Source organism: Lepisosteus platostomus, chromosome 1, assembly GCF_059453375.1.
Source record: "Lepisosteus platostomus isolate fLepPlt1 chromosome 1, fLepPlt1.hap1, whole genome shotgun sequence".
NCBI classification, from domain to species: Eukaryota; Metazoa; Chordata; class Actinopteri; order Semionotiformes; family Lepisosteidae; genus Lepisosteus; species Lepisosteus platostomus.
In genome coordinates this window covers 20,426,433-20,448,412 of record NC_142611.1, presented here as the reverse complement: position 1 = coordinate 20,448,412, position 21,980 = coordinate 20,426,433, and the positions used below count along the sequence as shown (strand labels likewise).

Sequence of the window (21,980 nt, the reverse complement as noted above, 5' to 3'; positions counted from 1 at the left end):
TTTATGTAGTAATGTGCTATTATTCTAAAAAAGTCTTCAAAATCTTGCTGTGAAAAGTTAAAAAAAAAAGAGTCAAAGAAACATTATGAGGGGCAGATCGAGAGCAAGATACTGAAAGATTAATAGTGCTTTATAGTACAGTACCTGAAACAGAAAAATGGTGAGAGACACAGAGGATATACAGTACAGAGCATAGAGTCTGTAATGTCGAGTGTCTCTTGTGCTGCCATGCAGAGACAAAATTAAAACGTATCACCTGAAAGCCCTGTTAAATAGAAAGAGCTTAACTGTAAAAGAGTCCTTGTCTTGTGGAACCGGTCTACATTTTTCACGGTTGTGGATCACAGGGAAGGTATAAAGTAAAGGAGCTGCCGTGGCTCATGAAAGTCAAGGAATGAAATGATCCGACTGCTGCAGACCGTGGGGCCTCCTCTCTCACAGGGTGCGAGCGACTGCGCTGCGCAGTGAATGACAAGTGATGGGCCAAATCGCCAGGGAGCCCCCGTTGAGTTATTAACGGTGACAGGTACGCTACCTGGGAGACAGGTTGAAGAGGGGAAAAGATTATTTATAAGCGAATAGTTAACAGCTGTACCTACTGGTAAGCATTACATGGATGCCACAAGCGGTAGAATTCAAATCGTGGGTTATTCAAGCACGAACAACTGTCTGTCACCAAAAAAAGGCGCACTGTTCTGCTGCAAAACAAGGAGAGATGAGCTGCTGGAGAACAGCAAGGCTATGTCAATGTCACAGCCAAATGAGAGGTCTGAAGGCCCTATGATAGGGAGCGAGAGAACGCGCAAGTTCATCAAAATCTTTAAAGATCTGGACAGCATTTGACACAAGGAAGTGTTGTTTCCTTATATGCTGGCCGGCTTCCAACACAGAGCTTAGCCGTGTCATTGAACAGTATTCAAGTCATGGACTGCTGTCATCTGTGGATGTCATGGACTCTGTGACACACTACTGACACTATAACCCAAGGCAGAAGTGACAGAAGTGCTCAACACTGCTAGTTAATCCTTTGCTGTCTCTTTTTTCCCCCCGTCCTGTTCACCTAAGGCAATACAAGTACAGATCCTTACCATATTAAAGTTAGCAGCTTTTCCCACAGTGTTTCTTCTCTGGGCCGGCACTGTGGAATGGCAGTTAGCACAGCTGCCTCGGAGCTCTTGGATTCTGGACCCAATTTTGGCCTAGGGCACTTTCTGAGTGGAGGTTACAAGATACCCCAGTGGCCATGTGGGTTTTCTCTGTTTGCTGTGGTTTCCGCCCATAGGTCAGTGACATTTTGTCTAGGTTAATTAGCATATCTAAATTGTACCCATATATGTGGGTAGGTGTGAGTGTGTGTACGTGTATGCTCTGAAATGGATTAGTGTCTACCTTGCAACCATTATCTACAGCTCACTGGGACCCTAAATCTAAAGGGCTGTTGAAAATATAAGGTTGGACAGGTGTGTCATCACCACCAGTGTGTATGTATCAGACACGAACACACTCAGGGTAAAAAAAGAGCAGGGATCTACCGATATTCTTACCATGTATTTTAATAAAAATATTTACACAAACAAGGAATGTTATCGATAACTTTTCTTGTTTTGTGCATAGGAGTCTCGTGGACAGTATATTTTCAAGTAACAACGGATAAGCATAATCATTTTTTTAATGTGAATTTCAAGAGGATTTACTGTAATGATTTTAGCAAAAGTGTTTTGCAGCCAATATTGCAATGGGCAAAAGTTGCATATTTTACTATCATAAAATTAATAATTATTCAAATAAATCCCCAAATAAGTTCCTAGATTTTTAAACTGTGTTGAAAGAGTCTGCCCTTTATACAGTACATTCTTTTACATTACATCTTTTACAGTACATCTTACATCTTTTACAGTACGTTCTCTTCAATTGATTTTATGAACCAGTATCTCATGCTGCATGTAAGTTTCTTGGAATGTACTTTATAATGCAATACCTTTACTTAGGCAATGTCTGAAAATAAAACGGGTTTTCTTTTCATGTTGTAATACTATGGGTTAAAGTCCAATGACTATTCATAATTTACTTTTTGCAAATTAAAACAAGACATAGAAATACTTCACAAAATGCATTTAGCCTCTGTGTCCTCCTTTAACAAACTTTCAAAGACATTGCCTCGTCTCGTCAATCTCAGTAACATAAGTAAAACCTATTCATTTTGATCCTAACCTTGAATAAGCAGTTTGTAAATGCTAGAAGAAACCATTAAAACATGTATATGTATATGTATAGGAACATTTCAAACTCAAATAGAAACGTAAAATAAGATAAACTAAGGTAAAAAAATGTTTCCCTCAATAGACCAAACTTGTTGGCAATTACTATGGCCTACTAAAACGACACAGTTTGCCCCACCAAACAAGAATGAAAGCAAACCCGCAGATTTAGATTTTGAGGATGTCGAAAAGCATAGAGATAGCTCCATTGTTGGCCTTTAGTGACAGGTAAGACAGTGAATGGAACCTACTGACAGTAAAGTGACAGCTACAGTGCTTCCCATCTTACATTTTTGTGTAGCAGTAATTAGAACTGTGCTGTAAACTGCCAACACTTCATAAGGGCTTCTCCTACATTCAAAGTCATCTCAGATGTGATGACACCAAGTCTTTAATAAAGGTAAAATTTAAGATTTATTCCATGGTAACACACAGGTCATCTGTTATATGAACCCTAGTAAATTCAAGAAGGAATTTCTATCACCCCCTTTTTCTTTCATGACTCCCTGTTTTTTTGTTTATATCTGTTGTTAAGTGGTATTGCTAGTGCACAAAATTATTGGACTGTGAGCCTTCATTTGGATGGTGTTACTGTACGGCATTAAATATTGTATCAGCAGAGAAGCAGGTCACCCACGTCTCAAGTGCGCAAAACGCTGAATACACCCCACATAAAAGGTAAATGCTGACCACTGAGGATAATATCTGATCTTCTAAGACAACTTCTATAACAGCTTATCTAAGTGTTACAGGACTAAGAAAGTGAGGCAGACTGTGATCTAGTCTTCACCCGATATCTGGATTAAGTCATCATTATATTTTAATCTGTGGCTTTGTCACAAAGGTGGAAGTACCTCTGTACAGTAGGTTGAAATTGTTTTGGTTGGCTTTCCCTTATGGTTTGGAATCTGGCTGCAATCTCTACCACTTTTGGTCTTCTGGATATTTGTGATGTACTAACTTTGGTAAAGATAAGGATAATATAATAACTTTATCAAAATGTGGGTGGTGCAATAGCTTTTACCCCCAAAACAAACTGCATTGTTTATTTAAACCACTACAATGTGTCTAGCATTGTAATATCTGCTGCTTCCAGCATTAAGAGAACAAAAGTTCTTTCTTTATGCAAGGGGATGAGGAAGAATGGAGCACGTTGTCCACCAAAGTTATTGGAGTTAATATACTTTTTGTTTTACAAAATGGCTGGGCTAGATCCTCTGATCAAATACTGTAACTTCTAGCAACAAAATAGGCTAAACACTAGACAGACTAAATGGCCTCTCATGTGCAATCTTTCTTATGTTCTTAATAAACAACAAACCACTTATTTTCAGATTCATCAACCACCATGATTACTGTAAACCTTCTCAGTAAAAGTGGTAACATATTTATTTACTTCTCCAATGAAAAGACAAAAATACAGAGCATGTACAGAGATGTTAAAAGTCACACGTTATCATCAACTATCTTAGGGGAAATGGCTCTTACTATAGTACAATGTATACTGATGTAATTTAAAGTGAAATGCAACTTCTGTAACAGTAAAAAGCTTACTGAGTTATGCAGCTACAAATCAGGTTGGCGCATGTTAAAGATCAGTATTACAAGGTATGATCAACAGCAAATTTTCAAGCATGTGCTGTAACAATGTTCAGTATAAAGATTACGTCTGTTGGTGCACTTGACAAAGTTTCTAAGTAGTAGCCTTTTGGGATCCACTTCATGGACTAATTCACCTCCTGTTGTGTTTCTCATGAATTGTTTTTATAACAAATCTCATATATTCAGAAATTTTTTTTCTTTGAATACTTATGACATTGTATGAAGAGTAATATTCTGCAGCACACCACCTCCAACCTTGGTGGTCTATGACATATGTCAAAAGTTGCAAGCTTATCTGAGGGCTCTTCTCAAAATTGTGTGCAGATGCTAATAAACTAAAACAGAAAAACAGATCACATTTCCACAGACTGACAATTGTGAATTTTTTACTGACAGTAGGCGCCCATACAAATTGTACAAGAGTAGTTCAGTCAATCCTAATAAATGCAACATAGAGACAAAAATGTATTGTAGGCTTGTTTGGGGTAACATATCTGGCTCAGGGAACAGCAGACTATCCATAAAGATGAGGCTGACAGAACCCCACCCCTCCTTGTCACAAGGAATGAGCGAGGGAGCTGCTGCAAAGCTCCAGATGGGGTAGTGGGAGGAGCATGAGAGAAATACAGTAAGTAAAAGGAAGTTCAGGAGGCAAGACATTTATATGTAGGAGCACAGATGTGGGTGAGATTAGGATCTGAGCTTCTCTCAGACTTCTGTTTAGAACTCCAATTATGAGGGAGACAAGTAATTTAGTCAAACATATTTTAATTTCATACATTTGTAATAAAAAAAAGCTCGCAAGTTTGAAATATCCTGCAAAGTATAACAGCTTTTTAAGATCAAACTTCTGTGTAACGGGAAGTTTGTTTAAATACTATATCTACAGTACATCCCTTGAACATGTATTGTCCAACAGCCTTGTTTGTATTGTGAGTAACAAATCATTTAAAAACAAGTTAATGTCATTAGTTTATAAGTAATATACAAGCACTGCAGCAGGAGTACTTGATTCATGACAAATAAGGCTGAAATAAGGCTAAGAGGTTTATTATAGTCATTACTCTTTTCTCGTGAGAAACTGGTATTCGCAAATATGATCCCATGTGCCAGTTCATTTGTCAATGTTCTGACAAAAAAAAAAAACTTCTCTGTTTTGCTGAGACTCTAAATTAAACACCTTTTGGTTTCTCACCCTTATCCACCCCCTCCCAGTGGCCCTACAATATTACTTTATGATTTCAATGTGGTCAATATTATCTGAAGTACTCCAACCAATTCACCCAACTAACACTAATAACTGCCCTGTCCTTTACTAGATATAATATTCAATAGACTGTTGTTAAAAGCAATAATGAAAAAACTGTTGCCCTCAGGGCACTAACTGATTGAATTTCATACATACTTACAGACTAATAGGGTATTATGGGATTTTGCTATCCTTAATGTGACTGACAACAGCACAGTCAAAATTCTTTGAAGATTATTTGAACAAATCTTTGGAATGTCTGGCCAGCGCTCTGGCAAGCTGCTGATTTTTTTTTTCCGAGCGCAGTCCAGACCCCCTCCTAAGTTTTCTCCCCCATATTGAGTATGAAACTGCGACACATGTCTTAGAGGCTAAGTATATTAAAAACAGCTGATAATAAACTGCTATATAAGGATATAATATTTCAATATCCCTGCTGGGACTGTAGTCTCATGTCAGTAATTCACAATGCCTTGCGTTTTAAAATGAAAAAAAAAATGTTCAAAATACCAAAGGGATAGTGAAAGAAAGAATTGCAGGCTGCTGACAGCAGATGAATAAAAATACCAACTATGTAATACATTGATAGTTCTGATTTCCCAAATACAATTATAACACTGTGCAATTATGAATAAAAAAGGCTTCACTCACAGAAGCTGGTTAAACAAAGCAGGCCCTAAAATGACACCCTTAAGGTTCGCATATTGTTCCACTTATTCAAGGCCTCAAAACAAAACACATCTACCTCTGTCTGGTATTGGCTTTGGACACACTGGAGTAACCACAAGCACATGTAAAGTTGCTCCTAACTAATTCATTCAGGAACACTTTGGTTTGCTGTTAGACCAAACCGCTGTATCTTTGATTAAAAAACGTGTCTGATTTCAATTTGGGGAGAAAGGGGAAAACATATTATTGTGGTTTTTTTACAATCCGCTGGCGTGACATTTTTCGTGTTTTTTTTTCGGAAAGGGACATATTGCTGACAGAACAAAGAGAGCAATATTCAAATTTAAAATTCTAGAGAGACTAAAGTGCACTAAACCATGCAAGTGTGCAAGCCTATAAACACTGACCTCTCTTTCCAGACACAAGAGGTTTCAATTTTTCTAATAAATAAGCGAACGTGAGAATTCACCAATTTAAACTTGTTCTGTAACTCACAACGGCCTCGTGAAAGTTAGTTGTTAAGCAAAAAGTTACAGCTAGAGGTGTAAACTAAGACTTGTATACTACCCTAACATAAACTCACAAGTTTACTGTATTTTTACTAACAAATAAGAAAAAAAATAAAACTGAAGGAAACCAAGATTATAGACCCCTCCGTCTCTTGGGATCTTTTAGTATAAAAACATGCTTAAATACAAAAACCCCAGAAAAATATGAAGTTTCAAAGCCGCCTATAAAAAAATAAAGATAGAGAATCATATATAATTTAAATAAATCAATAAATAATATAATAGTAAATCTGATTATATAATACCTGTATGAATGAATCTGGGTAAACTGATTTTGTGAAATAAACATTTTTTTCAAATGAACACTTCACATGGATTTGGACTAAGATTTTCTAAATGTAATATAATGGAGACTGAGGATTTAAATGTTTCATAGTAATATTATATGACTGGGCTCTTCATACAGTATTTCAGCTTTTCTTTTTCCCAGATAAGATTTAGGATGTCTATATATGTTAAAATTAGTTGTTCTTTTTTCCTTCCGTTGTCATTTTATAACACATTCTGACAAGACAAATGTCAGTTCAGCAGAGTATTTACAGCAATAATAAAAATGAAGGTTTATTTAAACACAATTCGCAGTTAAGGAATGAATTTGTCATAATGAGTGTTATCTTATTGTACTATATCTTAAGTATTTACAACTGTTATTACCACTATAACATTAATTATTTTACAGTATGATGTCCTGTCATTCCTCCATTTACTTTCAAATAGGCTTCACTCCAAAAAAAATAACCTCACATTAACAAAAAAACACTTTTAAAAAGACTTCACAGTACATACTGTGCAAATGTCACATGAGCTAGGTTTAAAGAATATTTTGCAATAAAATTGTATATTTTTAGTTTTTTTTCTAACAAAAATGATCAAATGGGACAAAACCAGCAAATCAACTGTGTGATTGTGAAAGACATTGTGCAGCAAGAAAGCAGTGTAACGGATGAATTCTCACAAAAAAGAAAAAAACAAACAAACAGCTGATTCTAAATTTAGCTGCTGTAAACACAGGCATCAGAACACACGCGCTTGTTTACAAATCATAATGGGCCATAAGGCTCTCATACTGTAGGATCGGCGGGTTGTCTTCGTCATGAAGTCTGAAGTCTAAACATTGCAGATTCCGCCATGTGTGAACGCTACATTAATAAATTCACAGATCCTATAAGACCACTGCTTCTCAAGTAAACTCTCGTTAGTCAGGAATGCATTGACTATCTCTAACTATATCACTTTAGGGATAGGAGGGGCAGACATGTTGCAGTTCAGTTGGGTGGCTCACCTGGAGGATGTATCCTCTGACGTAGTCTCGCAGTGTCCAGCCCAGGCCGTGCAGGATATGCAGCACCTCCTCCTGCTTGAGCACGCTGAAGAGCCGGTCCAGCAGGATCTTGAGACGCACCGGCACCGCCTGCGTTCCGTACAGCATCAGGCTGCTGATGTCGAAGACCACGTTGGACTGCACAATCTCCACCTGCGTGGGGTGGTACAGGTGCTGGGTGCTGAGCTTGTCCAGCGCTGAGCAGTAGTCAGGTGGGGAAGAAAAAAAAAAGACAAAACAAACAAGAGGGCATCACATACTCGTTTGAGTGTGTCTACACATGCACACAAAGATGCAAAACCCGGCAGCAGTCTTGTCATAAATCGTCCAAGATTATGGGAATTAAACCCCTAGAGGTTTGTGCAAATATTGTGGAGGACCCCAGGAATTCCACACACAAGATCCTGCAGCACTCGTCTCCCAGAAATTCCTCCCATTTATTCACAAGATTGTTTTGCACCTAAATGTAAGACGATTTCTGCATTTGTACTACAAGTTTCTGGATATATTTTTCAAGAAAAATAAATTAATTTTGTTTGCGGCACTTTTTTTTAAAGAAAATGGCAAGGTCAAAGATTGTATTATTGGAAAACAAGACATTTTACGTCAGACTTCCTTTCTATGAATACTCTATTTGAAAGCATGTAAAATCAAATTTCTTAGGTATTCAATATGGACAATGTGAATTCCACCTCGCACAGCCGCTTAGACAGAGTAAATTAAAAATGTCCTTTTGTTTTTGTCACTGCTGTTATGTAGCCCCACAAAAATGTAAACTGTTTATAATGTATTCTCATGAAGAAGTGTCAGTCACAGGCCTGAGCTTGACAATATTTTTGTCAAAACAGAGAAAAGCAAGCCCTTTCACTCCAAATGAGTTATAGAACTTCGGTGACAAACAAAAGATTCAGAAAGCATGCATGTTCGCTGGGATAAATTCCTACCGTACCAAAATAATAAATTGTAAATCCAAGCAACTCTCCAAAATATAATAATAAATGAGTAAAAATGGCACAAAAAAATAAACAAAAAACTAACCTGCTGGAGTTGCTGTATTCTACACAAAATTATAACCTTTCTCAATGAGATCTTTCATCAATGTTTTCTATGATCTGATTCCAAGCCAAGTTTGCCACTAGCTTTTTGCAGCCGGGAGCGCAACTACAGTTAGTTCACAGACACTGCTGTCTGCATGAGGTTTTTTCTTCCCTCCTCCTTCTCCTAGCTGCAAACTTTGAAACCCATCCAGCTTTGACACACATGCTGCCTCTTCAGTTAATAACTATCAAGTTTCCCCTTGTCTCCCGTCTTCTTCTCTTTGAGGCAACTGCGCACTCAGCACCATGAGATAATAACACATCTATGAGATAAAAGCAGTGGCATTAATGTAATTGTCTGCTTCTCTCTCTCTTTAGCCTAATCTCCTACCCCCCCCACCTCCATTCTTTCCGCAGTTTTGACTGCCTGTGTGACACCTGTTTTTGCCTCCTCTGATCCTACGACAGGTTTTCCGCTGACGAGGTTTTTGCCTGACAACAGATTCTGCCAGACACGAACATAATAAAAAATGAAGAACTACTTGTCAGAGTCGCTGCCAATGTGCAGATGAAATGAAATAAAAAAAGAGAGAGAGAAATTCCTGACAGGTCTCAGAGAGCGAGAGAGGGGAAAAAATTCAATGGGGGCCCTGTGACGCTCGCTGACGGCCCTCTCTCGCTGGCCAAACAGGTGTTTTCTTTTATCTTATTTTTTGTAACATAAAAAAACCATGAGGAGAAACCTTTTGAACTGACTTTTAAATAACAGATCGGTCTTTTTGGCTGATTTGGGAAAAATACTGTCTCACAAGCCCTACACAACTATAATTATTTTTATTCCTCTTATTAAATGTCAACTGAATACAGATTAGGACTTAAATATCACAAATATATATAGTATATTGTACATAATTACTGTATATACAGTCCTATAATTCGTAGTGATGGTTGCTATATTATACCATAAAACTGAAAAGTGTTCACAGATAACAAGGAACACCCCCTAGTACCATGGTGGTTATGGGCAGGCAGTCACTTATAGTTATAAATATTAATTAGGTCTTATCATATCATAGTGCTACAGAAGATGGAACAGCCTTATGACTTCTTCATATACTCCATATACTTTTCCATATACACATATTAGATACTGTAGGTAAGTACAGTACTTTAGGACATATACATTGCAAAAACTATTTCAGACAAAATTGGAAAAGTTGGTATTTCCTACCAACAACCCATTTGTTAATTAGCAATCTTCTGGAAAAGCTAAAAAAACTGAAGTACAGAAAACAACACTTGTGTGAGTACAGTGCATTTCAACAGAGTGAATCAGTGCCACATCAAAAGAACTAACTGTCTTCAAGGTTACTTTTTAACTAGCACTATGTCCAACAGGGGGCTTTAGAAGACACAAAAAAGCATTTCATTACAAACCATTTTGCAAACTCTTCCTTTATTGCTGCTACTGATACTATTATTTGTTCCTGAATTATATAACTATGATTTTGGGTGAAACTCTGTCACTCATGTAAACAGTGTTTACACAGAAAAACAGACCCCTCTTCCTTCAGCTGCCACCTTACCGTGCAAAAATAAGAAGGAATTTATATTTTTCCAAACAAAATAATTTTCAATCTATGTTAAGCTTCTCCCAATTTCCCTGTTTAGCAGAAAGTGAAAGAGTAAAGAGACTGACTATAAACAGACACTGATAACAAATTTAATCTAGATAACTATACTCTTACAAAAACAAATTGAACTAACATACTTCATACCCAAATAAAATTACCAATAATAAAAAAGACTTTGAACTAAGGCAATAGGACTTGAGTTAAATAATATTAGACAATGAAGTTTTATTAACTATAGATGTAAAGGCCCACAGGCTCGTAGAACAGTAAATTGCCTGTAAAATGCCATAGTATATGCTCAGGCATCACTTTGTGAAAGGAAATACAGTATATCCATTTCACAGGCCTTTTGTCAATGTAGTTAAACTGGTGTAAAAACAAATTAATGTTGAATTTGTTTGCCTCACCGTCCTTTGAAGTTCATCTCTATGATCATCTCGGTTCTCTATGGGCATGCTTAAAAATACAGCGGCAATAGAGGCCCACAGCCTGTCAATATCAGCCCACAGTAAAGTGCAGTGCAAATGAACTTTAATAAAACGGTGTATTTAAATATATTAAGAAGAGAACAAAAGGAAAGGAAATTAACAGATACAAAAAAATGACTTTCTTTCTTCTGACTTGTGACAACTCAGAAATCTCATGATAAGAACAAAAGAAAGGTTACAAACAAGAGGCCATTTGCACACACGGCCCATTTGGTACTGTAGTTAGTTTGATACAAGGATTTCATCCAGCTGGTTCTTGAAAGAAACCAAGGTATCAGCTTCAACAACATTGGTGGGCAGCTTATTCCATACTTCCACAACTCTCTGGGTAAACGAGTGCCTCCAGTTTTTAGTTTTAAATATATTTCCACATTTAAGAACAAACACAAAAGGAAGAGAGCAAGAAAAAGTGATTTAGCTCTGCTATTTCTGCACATTTTTTTACAGAATTTATCTTTATGAAAAGATACATTGAACATGAGGCATAAAACCATGACTTTAATATCTAATGTTAATTTAAAATTGTGTTATTCCTACCCATTAAAACACATTTCAAGCAGTTTTCCAGTATTCAAAAGTTATTTTAATGAGCCATGAATGCTACTTTAAAATCTGTCAGCTATACAATTCATGAAGGAAGAAGAATCTCAAATGAAAGACAAATAATATCTTTATTTGTCTGCTTTGGAATCCCCCTTCTCTTATTATAAAAGAAAAGTGTTGGCTTTCTTTGAAAGCCAGCCTGGGAGTCGCAGTGAAAGAGGACAATGTAGTGAAATGTCAGCACTGAAGGTGTGAGCTCGTTCTCATTAATGAGAGAAGTGTGGCTGTTTTCAATGTCATATGGAAGTAAGGTGTGATATTGGAGATGAGGACAGAAGCCATTGGTCAGAGCTGGGTCCCTCTTTATCCGATACAAACATTTGTGTCACAGGCTCCTGATTTTAAATCTGCTTCATTATTAGTGAGACATTAAAAAGGAAAGCCTACATTAAGTGTTTGCATCTCAGCTAATTAATTCTTAATTAAACAATCCAGAGTCAAAGCTCAAAAACCAAATTGCAAGCTGCCAGACAAGCAGGATGTGGTTCCAACAGAGATAAGAATAACAGGTTTTATGAGGGCCCATAACCTTATAGAAAAGTTCAAGGAAAAGCAGATAAAATCAGAGTGGGTTCAGTGCAATGTAGCTACTCTCTGAACCAGGGCCCCTCAAAAAAGTCATATAGCTTAAATTTGTTTGTTCTATGAGGAGCAGCATCAAAACATTCTTGTTTTTTAGAAAGTGTTCAGAGAGTTTTTCCTGAGAGTATCACTACACCAATCTTCTACAAGTGTGTTTTAGTCCACGGAAGATTTGTTTTGAAATAAGGGAATGCCAATACATTAATCAGGTCACGGCAAACAGCGACAAACATGCACGTGTTTTGTATATTGTATATTAAATGTTTGCAGTGTAAAACTACAGCTCAAGTGTTTTGCATATTTATAGGATGCAAAACTGTGGCTGTGGCTCTAGAGAGAATCAGACTCTTCCCCCCTTATACTGTACAATGCTTTTAGGCTACTGCTTACTTAAAGTGCATCAGAAAAGAAGTTTCAAACAGAAACCGGTGGAAAAATTAAGATCTGTATAAGAAACTGTGCAGTTCAAATACATATGTAACACAACTCTTCATTACAAGCTTTGTCATCCAAGTTTTGTTTTTATAATTTCACTGACTATTTTACTTTTCTGTTGGCCAATTACAGCAGTGCAAACTGTAGCTCACATGCAAGAGAGTGCTGCAAACGAAAGAGCAATGGAGTCCTCTTTAAGTTTCTGACTGGCTTGAGGTGTCCAATGAACCTGAGCAGAGTCCAGGTTTGTTTCGTTACTTCTTTCCTGAGGGCGTTAATGAGGTGCAGTGAGGCAAACCAGCTAAATACCCCTCTCATGTATGTGAGCTCATGTACCCACATACACTAACATGATGCCTCTGATGCCATCTATGCTTCTAAGACATTGTTCATGCTAAACACCCCAGATCGTGCTGGTTTAATAAGGAGTGTCACATTAACCAGAACAATTCCACCATGGCTATCAGCTCAGGGGGCGAGGGCAATAATGTCAAGGACTTTGTTGTGTCTAATTTACATAATAATATCATGAGTAAAAAATCTTTTTGAATACAACACCTGCATTTCCAGAAGTTGATACAAATCTGATTGGTGACTACAAGAGACAAGAAAATTATAATACCTAAAATGTTCCTTGATACACCTTCCCTATTGTATACCATTTGTTTTAATATTGTCTCAAAAGAGATGCAGCTTGATTGTCAGACTTCTTAAACTCAACATTCAAATAGAAAAATAACTGATTCCCACAGAGTAAAGTCTGCACAGCACATATTAAAGAGGTATATGTGGACACATTTTCAACTTTAATGTACAAAATATGTTTCAGAGTTACAGGCTGCAGATACAGATTTAATCACAAGAAGCAGCCTTCTGTTCTTCAGCCAAATGAAATAAAATTCTGACTGAGGCAATGGCACGGGTCTAGTATTGACCAGTGGAGACAGTAGATTAAGTGACAGACTGAATATAAAAAAGGCTCTCCATTTTATGTAAAGAAACAAAATGTCTTAATCTTTAATCTGTTAAGAGAAAAGCTCAAGAAGACACTTCAAACCTGTTTCTAGTGTGCGTGAATCAATGAAGAACTAAGAGATTCTCAGTTGCGCTGTAATGCTTTCCTATTTCTGATTTTAGAGGGGTGCTATATTACAACATCCCAAATAGCAAAAATAAAGACCCCGTGTTAGTGTCTTACCATGCGCCACCCAGCCATGCTTGCACTGGTCACAGGTCCTCAGGTTTATCTTGCCAGGCTGGAAACATTCGCATGTGCAGTTCACCAGAGTGCAGCGTATGGCCTGCGGAAACACAAGGATGCATGGAGGCTGTCAATGAAACACCTCAGCTCTACAGTGAGAAAGAAACATGTTCAGGTCCTGTGGGGCTCTAAAGCTTCTGCAGTTATTATTTTTATTATTGGTAAATAATATATGATAATAAAGCCCATCAACGAGAGGATATTTAAAGTTTGTCAGTGTAAGACAATTTCAAAACTAGAAAGAAGTCAGAATATTTCCGAAATATCCACTAACAACACTGACTAGCTTTAATACACTGCACGTTGTTCACGCGGTATAACTTAAGAAAGGCGAAATCACACTGAAAAGGGAATTCAAATAACTGAAAAGACAAACACAAACTAAGTGAAGACTAAGGCCTAGTGTTTTGATAACCAAACATTAATTGTACAGTGGTTGCTATTTCCAGGAACACACAGCCCTTCACTTTGCCATATTCCTACACACAGTAGATGCTTTCTTTTGTTTTCAAATAGAAAAGAAATGTGTTTGTAAAAGTAGGTCTGGCTCTCTGTACCCATCAGGCCACAGACCCATAGAATCACTCTGCAAAATTTGACCCAGCCTCTCCCTGCTGCCCAACACTGCCGGTCAGCATGATTGCTCCTCCAATCAATATTCAAATACATTGAGGTAGACTTTATGGGAAGACTAAGTTGCCCGACGTGAGGATTTATCAAGACATTAGCCTGGGAGAAAGTATAGGTTTAACACCACTAGGTACACACTGACACACCAGGGCATGGGTTCATATTTTAAAAAGACACTGAACCAATATTGTGTAGTACTAATGTAAAAGAAAATATTGTATGGTCTTAAGATTTTTTTCTATTGTATTATTTTATTATTAATAGATTTTATTAGAAGTGGAAAGTGCAGTCTATCCCCCACACTTTTTGAAGTAAAGTGCAGCTAAGTTATTGTATTGTAATAAGCAGCTGCTTTTTTGAGATTTAAGGCAAATGATTATTGTATGAAATTAAACCAAATGGGAATAAAACAGCTTATATTAGTTAAATCTATTTATATAATTAACTTAAAGCAAAGAAAATGAAAATCAGCACTAAGTGATGGATATTAACGCTAGGTACTATAACAGTATAAAGTGAATAGAAATATTTAAAATAATGGGGCTGGTACATTATACATATAGTACTATTTCACATATGTATCCTACTCCTACAGGAGAGATAAAGATAAACTGAATAAACCATATTATCTGGAAATCTTTGCAGCTGCTAGATGTTTTTATAGTGGTTTGTGAAAGACGCACTATTTTCACTTAGGAACAGAAAATTATAACACATGTAGTAAGTAATATTTAAATGACATTATCTTAAACACTAGGACAATATACACAACTGAAACAAAAAAAAAACAACCCATAATAAAAACTCTGTTTTCAAACATCAGAAGAATACACAAACAGAAAACAAAGATGAGAAACTGAGGTCTCGAGAAACTCTCACTAGATGTGGTTTCACTGTACTATACTTGCTAGTGCATACTTATGGGAAAAGACTCCTCAACAACGCGCAGTTTCAACAACCTTCAGTTTACAATTTACAGTAGGGTTTTTAATTAAAGTAAAAGAAAACAAATATATACAAACAACAGGTGATTAACACAAATTTTAAGTCAAAGTCTCCCTACAGAGTAGTGCCATGATGAGGCCCGCGGTAGGTTTAATGCATTACGCCTCAGAATAAATAGATATTTTCTTTATAATTTACACTAACCTGCCATAGAAAGCTGCTGCCTTTGATCAATACTTATCGACCAGCTAATATATCAGGAATAGTCCTGTCAGTAACATTGGTTTTAACAAATATGTTTATTAATTAATGAGCTATTTTATAATTAATTTACATTCCTGGTGTGTAATGAGCATATATTTGTTTTATTATCTTTGCATAATAGTGATTGACTACAGCAGAATATTTTGCTTGTGCCACCTAATAGAGGATTAATTAGAAACAGTGATATAATCTGTTTTTGGTATCTTCTGACTCTGTACTGTATTCAGCAGTTATTTTTCAAGTCCTATCTTCTCTCACCCTGAACTGCAAACATGCACATTAACACAGCTAAGAAACACTTTAGGTGTTTGTTGGCTTCAGAGTTACAGATACGGTAAAAGCTCATGTGGAGTTACTGTGAGCTGGAATGTGTATCCAAAATGTACTACACTGTTTTTTTCCTTGAACGTACAAGGGCAACAGTATTAAAAACTTATACAGTTACTACTGCAGGAATCACAGCATATGATCACGACACTCCACCAGTAAAAATCCCTTGAAACACTTTAGGTGTTTGTTGGCTTCAGAGTTACAGATACAGGAAAAGCTCATGTGGAGTTACTGTGAGCTGAAATGTCGTGTATCCAAAACTTTAAACGTACAAGAGTAACAGTATTAAAAACTTATACAGTAATTACTACAGGAATCACAGCATACTGTATGATCATAACACTCCACCAGTAAAAATACCTTGAAACACTGCAGTACATCCCAGCATTAAAGGTCATTACAGGCAATAACAGACTAGACTCTCAGCTCTAAAATGAGTAAGTCATGAGTAAGAACATGGACAGCACAGAATCTGCACTCAAGATAAAGTGTCAGTTACTTTAGTTCTAACATTTTGGGATATATTGTACTGTACTGTTTACAGTATGTACAAGTACAAAGACAGAAGACAGAACCCACGTAGAGTATGTAGATCTGTGTGGTAATAATAATAATAATAATAATAATAATAATAATAATAATAGAGGAAGAAGAAGAAATGTTTATTTATTTGAAGCTTCATAGCCATCTAAACTCTCATATGAAGTTTAAACATAGCTTTCTGTCACCAATTATATTACAACCTACAATTAGTTTTTTCGTAAATCTCATTGTTCTGTTTATTATTACTATACAAAGACAACATTTCAACCAACTGACTTTCATCTTGTCTGTGCTAGAATTAAAAACTTTGTATAAGAAGGCCACAGATAGAAAATTCTACCATTGTGTGTCGCTTGGGCTCACATGAGAGCTGAGAGTTAATGAGAGCTGTTCTGTCTTACTCTTTCCCCCTGCACTCATATTTGTGTTTTTTGGTTTTTATATAGTTAATTAGATTGCTGACCTCTGTCTTCTGTTTTACCTTTTTAACTTAATTTCTTACAGCTTACACATTGTTTTAATAATTTGAGGCAAGTTTGACATTTTCAGAATTCACTAATTGGTTAAAACAATAGTTATAGAGCCTCCCAGCTGGTAATAGCACTTGTCCAAGCACTTGTCCAAGCACAGAGTTAAGCTCTATGGTCTATGACTGGATTTCACGAAGTAGCAGCACACAAGTTTAGAGATATTATTTGTTAGGACTCTCTGCAACACATTACAGACGTCTGGGCACTTCCTGGCTTGCTGTCATTTATGCAATTTAGCTGAGACATAAGATGTAAAAACAACACAATTGGTGCTTCCAAATCAGATGATTGTAACAGAAGTCCCCAAAAAAGTCAGATCCTAATCTCGAACACTTCTGCTCTAATACATATAAATATCTCACTTCCTTTGCACATCTCACACTCTCCTTCCACCTCCTCATCTTCACCCTTGCTGTAGCTCCCTAGCTCATTCCTTGGGAACTGAGTGAGAGTCCCCCCCTTTTCACCCTTGTCATTACAGTAAGGCAGCAGTTCCCTTAACCAGGTGAGTTATGCCCAACAAACCATCATTTTCATCTCTGTGTCACATTTTTTAGGTTCTGACTGAATTACTGAAAAATAAGTGGTGACAAAACATTAAAAATGAATGGTTTTTTAACCTCATTTTCAGAAGCAGAACCATGCAGTCTGGCAGTGTTAGGAGTTTTTACATATTTACAGAAAATGTGGTTTCTGATGTTTAATATTGCTGTAACTTGCAGCTTGCAACTATTTTTGTCTCAGGGAGACAGTCAGCATGCAAACTCTGAAGAGCACTGACAAAAGCAAAGTTGGTTTCAGTACTTGTCAGGGTCCTCAAATATTTTTTGTGAACCAAACATTATCATTTAATGTTTCCGTACAATATAACATATAATGACAATTGCAAAGCAAAACATAACTAGAAATGATAAAAAGGAAATACAGTAGTTGCAAAAACCTACAGTGAAGAAAACAAAATAGGGAAAGGAGATGGACTTAAATACATTTTGCAAATAAAAAATCCACAAATGTAATTACTAACTTAAAATGTATAATCTACACATGAATACAACCATATAAAGTTAAAAAGGATAATTATTTTAGCCACGCCCCACTGTTAAGCTCCAGTATGACTTGCCAGCCCAAGATATTTTACTCTGTGTGAAAGGTGACAACAATCTGGGAATAGTCATTGAATACCAGTTAGATCTAACTGTATAAAAGTTGCACTGCTTGAGAAGTGCTCTATCATATAGGAAATTCCCAATACATAGTGTTCAAATAAGTGCCTGGCAAGGAACATATTGGAAGCAGTCCTCTGTTATAACCATACCTGGTTTGCATAGATTCTATAGGCATGTTTAAAATGAATCAACTTCTGTGTTTAAATTGGAGAGGCAGAAAAAAATATCTCCTCAGCCCACTCAGGACTGCCATCCAAGCAATCTTCTTTTCTGTGTCAATACAATAGTGACTGGAATGGGAGGAATTTTACATGTAAGAATAAATATTTAGAAATGGAGGAGGTTGAAACCCTGGCAGCATGGTGCCAGGAGAACAAACTCTCTCTGAACATCAGTAAGACTAAGGAGATGATTGTGGATTATAGGAAACACCAGGGAAGAGATCACATACCTATTTATATCAATGGGACTGCAGTGGAGAGGGTCACCAGTTTTAAGTTCCTGGGAGTTAACTTCACAGAGGACTTAACCTGGACCCACCACACCAACATCGTGGTCAAAACAGCACAGCAGTGCCTATTCTTTCTCCGCAGGCTAAAGACGTTCAGCATGCCGTCACATATCCAGGCCAGCTTCTACAGGTGCACTATTGAGAGTATCCTTACTGGTTGCATCACTGCCTGGTATTGCACTATCTATTGCACTTCTATCATTATGTAACCTTATTTTGTAACTTTAATTTGGTGATTTTTATCCCCCCCGTGAGCTCGTAGAAAAGACATTTCATTGCCACCAACTACTGCTGCATGTTGTATTGTTGTGCATTTGATAAATAAACTTTGATTGATTGATTGATTGATTGATTGATTGATTGATTGATGGACTGTTCTCCTAGAAAAAGCCTGGAAACAATTCTGTCTGCCACTGAAGGCTGACCTGTGTCCCATGGCGCTCCATAGGCATGTGCTAAGAAGACTCTCGGATGCATAATACATTAAAACATAGGAAGTGAATGATCTTCTTTCAGAACTAGGTACAGTACATGAGAGGCCAGTTATCACCACATGTGTCACTGAGAGCACAAATTGCTTAAGAGGACCACAGTAAATAACTAAAAGACTAAGAGCCAGCAAGTAAGAAACAAATTACTCCAGATCGGTGAGAGCTTGTGAAATTTCATTTTAGTACCAAGAAAATGGTTGACTTTGTCCCAAATGTCCGGCGAGTTTGTTATGAGGGGGCTCACTCAGAAAGAAACATCCCTGTCATCAGGGCTAAAAGATACAGTAGAACACATTCAAGTGATGATTAATTAAATATTTAAATTGGATACATCTGAGAAACTATAACTTTCAGGACATTTTAAAGTTACCGACCAAGTTATAGCCTGCTAGTCCCTCCATACGTAAGAAACGTTTTTATAATAGATTTTATTGGCTCTGAATATTTTGGTAACTACAGTACAAAATACAGATCATACCATGTAGGTTAAGAACATACCATGTTGTTAAGAACATCTACAGTAACATATTCTCTTTACAGATTTGCTGGAAGTGGGGGGTGATTTTCTAAATATGTAATGTTTGAAAATTTTGACTAAACAGGGATATTAGAGGGAAGGGCTGTCAGTCTCAAGGGTGACATACCGATTTTGGCTAATTTATGTCATAACGTATCATTTAGTATTTATCCATCCATCCACTTTCCATCCTCCTCATCCAAGTCCGTGTTGTAGGGTAGTCGGAGGCTCAAGGCGGAATACACCCTGGGTGGGACACCAGTCAATAGCAGGACACAATCACATAAGCCAATTAACCTACCTACTGGACAGCATTGGCATTTAGAAAGCAAGAGCATGTGGAGGAAACCCATAAGAGCAAAAACAAGAAAACTCCACTCAGTTAGTAATGCTAGCCACTGCACAACCATGCCTCCTCATCTACTATTAATATTTAGAAAAATTACCAACATTTTCAAATAAATCTTGAATGTGTCGAACTGAGCAGTGTCAGTTGCTCAATGGCAGCAATGCTTTCATTGTATGTAGTCAAATAGCCTGTGCCAGTGGTCCTAATAAAAGCACCAACAAAATGTGATGCAAGATATTGCAAGACCACTAATCTCAGTAAACTTCTGTAACTTTTAAGAACCTGAAACAACTGCTGTTCTCGTTAAGTTTCTCTGAACAAAAACAACAGCAAGAAAATAATTCGCGTGTCATGTCATTTATTGTATAACGATGTTATATTTTGTTATCAAAGTAGCTCCGGTACTGACTTGCACTTCTTTTGCTATGGGCTCCCCAATTTGTGCACACACTTTCACTGTTTTACTGTACTGCTCCAGCTGATTTTTAATCCTGTTCTGATATATCTAGCTTTAAAGTAATAATTAATTGTATTTTTATATTGTTTCTTCACCAACATCACCAATGACTGTTTTACGTACAGGAGGGCACCCATTTCATCCACCACTGAAGTATAGTCGCCACCTTGAAATACAGCAGCCATGTGCCAACTGTCCCACTAGATTAGTCCCTCAATTCAGTTTTCTAATGCAAAAGTTAGAAACTGACTTGAGGGCATATGTGTTTACTGTAATCAAGATGTATTCTTGTAAAGTAAAAAACATTATTTAAGTTTTTTTATTACAGCTTACTGTAATTAGGTGGAACATTTTAGCATTTTCAGTACATCCACTTAGCTTACACACTTTTCCTATCTAATTAATGCAATATTGTGATTTTGCCTCAATACAGTTACTACAGTTATCATTGTTGCAAACTAGCCTAAGATGACAAATTCCTTCAAGCTCCTAGTATTCCTAGTTAATTCTATGAATTACTAGAGTACTGTATATTAGTCCATGAGAAAAAAAAGTGGTTCTTAACCTGAAAAGAAGGACCAGTTCAAAGGGGTGTTTTTGTAAACATGAACAATCCAGTCTGCAGGCTCAAACTCAAATTCAATTGGAAATTAAATGGAAAGCAAAGAAAAAAAGAAAATCAAGGTGCAGCAAATTGGCATCCTTTTCATTTTTTACCGTAGGGCAAATTATTTGCACTGTATTTCCAGCAGACATCAAAGTGACCAACAGCTAGTTGGTTAAAGACCCATAATTAGCAGCAATGAGACACCAACTGAAAAGCTAACATGACAGATAAACAAAACAACTATCTGTTTATAATTGCCATGTCAACACTCTTACATGTTTCTAAATGTAGTAATTAAAAAGAAACTGCAATACTTCAAAACAGCGACAACAGTAAAAAGAGATATTGAAAATGGTGTATATATTTTTATTTATTTTTTTCCAATGAAATACTTATTTGTTGTAGTATCTAAATTGAAACCTCACCTTACATTTTTCATATTACTGGTATATCCAATTTGTTTGCAAAAGGTATGTTCATTTATAAAAGAAAAGACAAAAATGAACTATACAGAAGGTATGTAAATGTAAACAGTTCAGTTCAGGTATAGTGGGATAAAAAAATTGTACCATATACAATATTTCAGCCACGCATGAAACAATGGAAATGTCATGCAGATCAGTGCTTATTTTTTCCAAATTATTTTCTCCTCCAGGAAAACGTTAAATACCTTGGGCCCAGGGTATTAATAAAAAATGTAAATAATTAAAAGTTGTCAGAATCAATAAATACAAAATCAAAACTCGACTGTGTGAATTTGGAATTAGAATCATAATATTTGGACTGCATTGTCAAACATAAGAAGCAAATAATATACCATGTTTGTCTGATTGCCCTGAAAGGACACACAATATACAGTAAGTGAACGTACAGTACAGTATGTACAGTGCAAATAACAGTTATAAGAAACATAGAAAATGGCATTGAGGCAC

The 21,980-nt window shown here is 36.6% G+C and overlaps 1 protein-coding gene across 7 annotated transcripts in view; it reads right to left on the bottom strand.

Moving 5' to 3' along the window:
- The window catches only part of bnc2 (basonuclin zinc finger protein 2), a 275,321-nt gene that overhangs the window by 63,692 nt on the left and 189,649 nt on the right, over window positions 1-21,980 (bottom strand). For all 7 annotated transcript variants that reach the window (XM_088627016.1, XM_088626984.1, XM_088626962.1 and 4 more), the window contains 2 exons: window positions 13,646-13,748; window positions 7,630-7,865 (listed from right to left, as the gene is read on the bottom strand). In XM_088627016.1, the coding sequence (XP_088483142.1) occupies window positions 7,630-7,865; window positions 13,646-13,748 (339 nt within the window). The remainder of the gene's footprint in view (window positions 1-7,629; window positions 7,866-13,645; window positions 13,749-21,980) is intronic.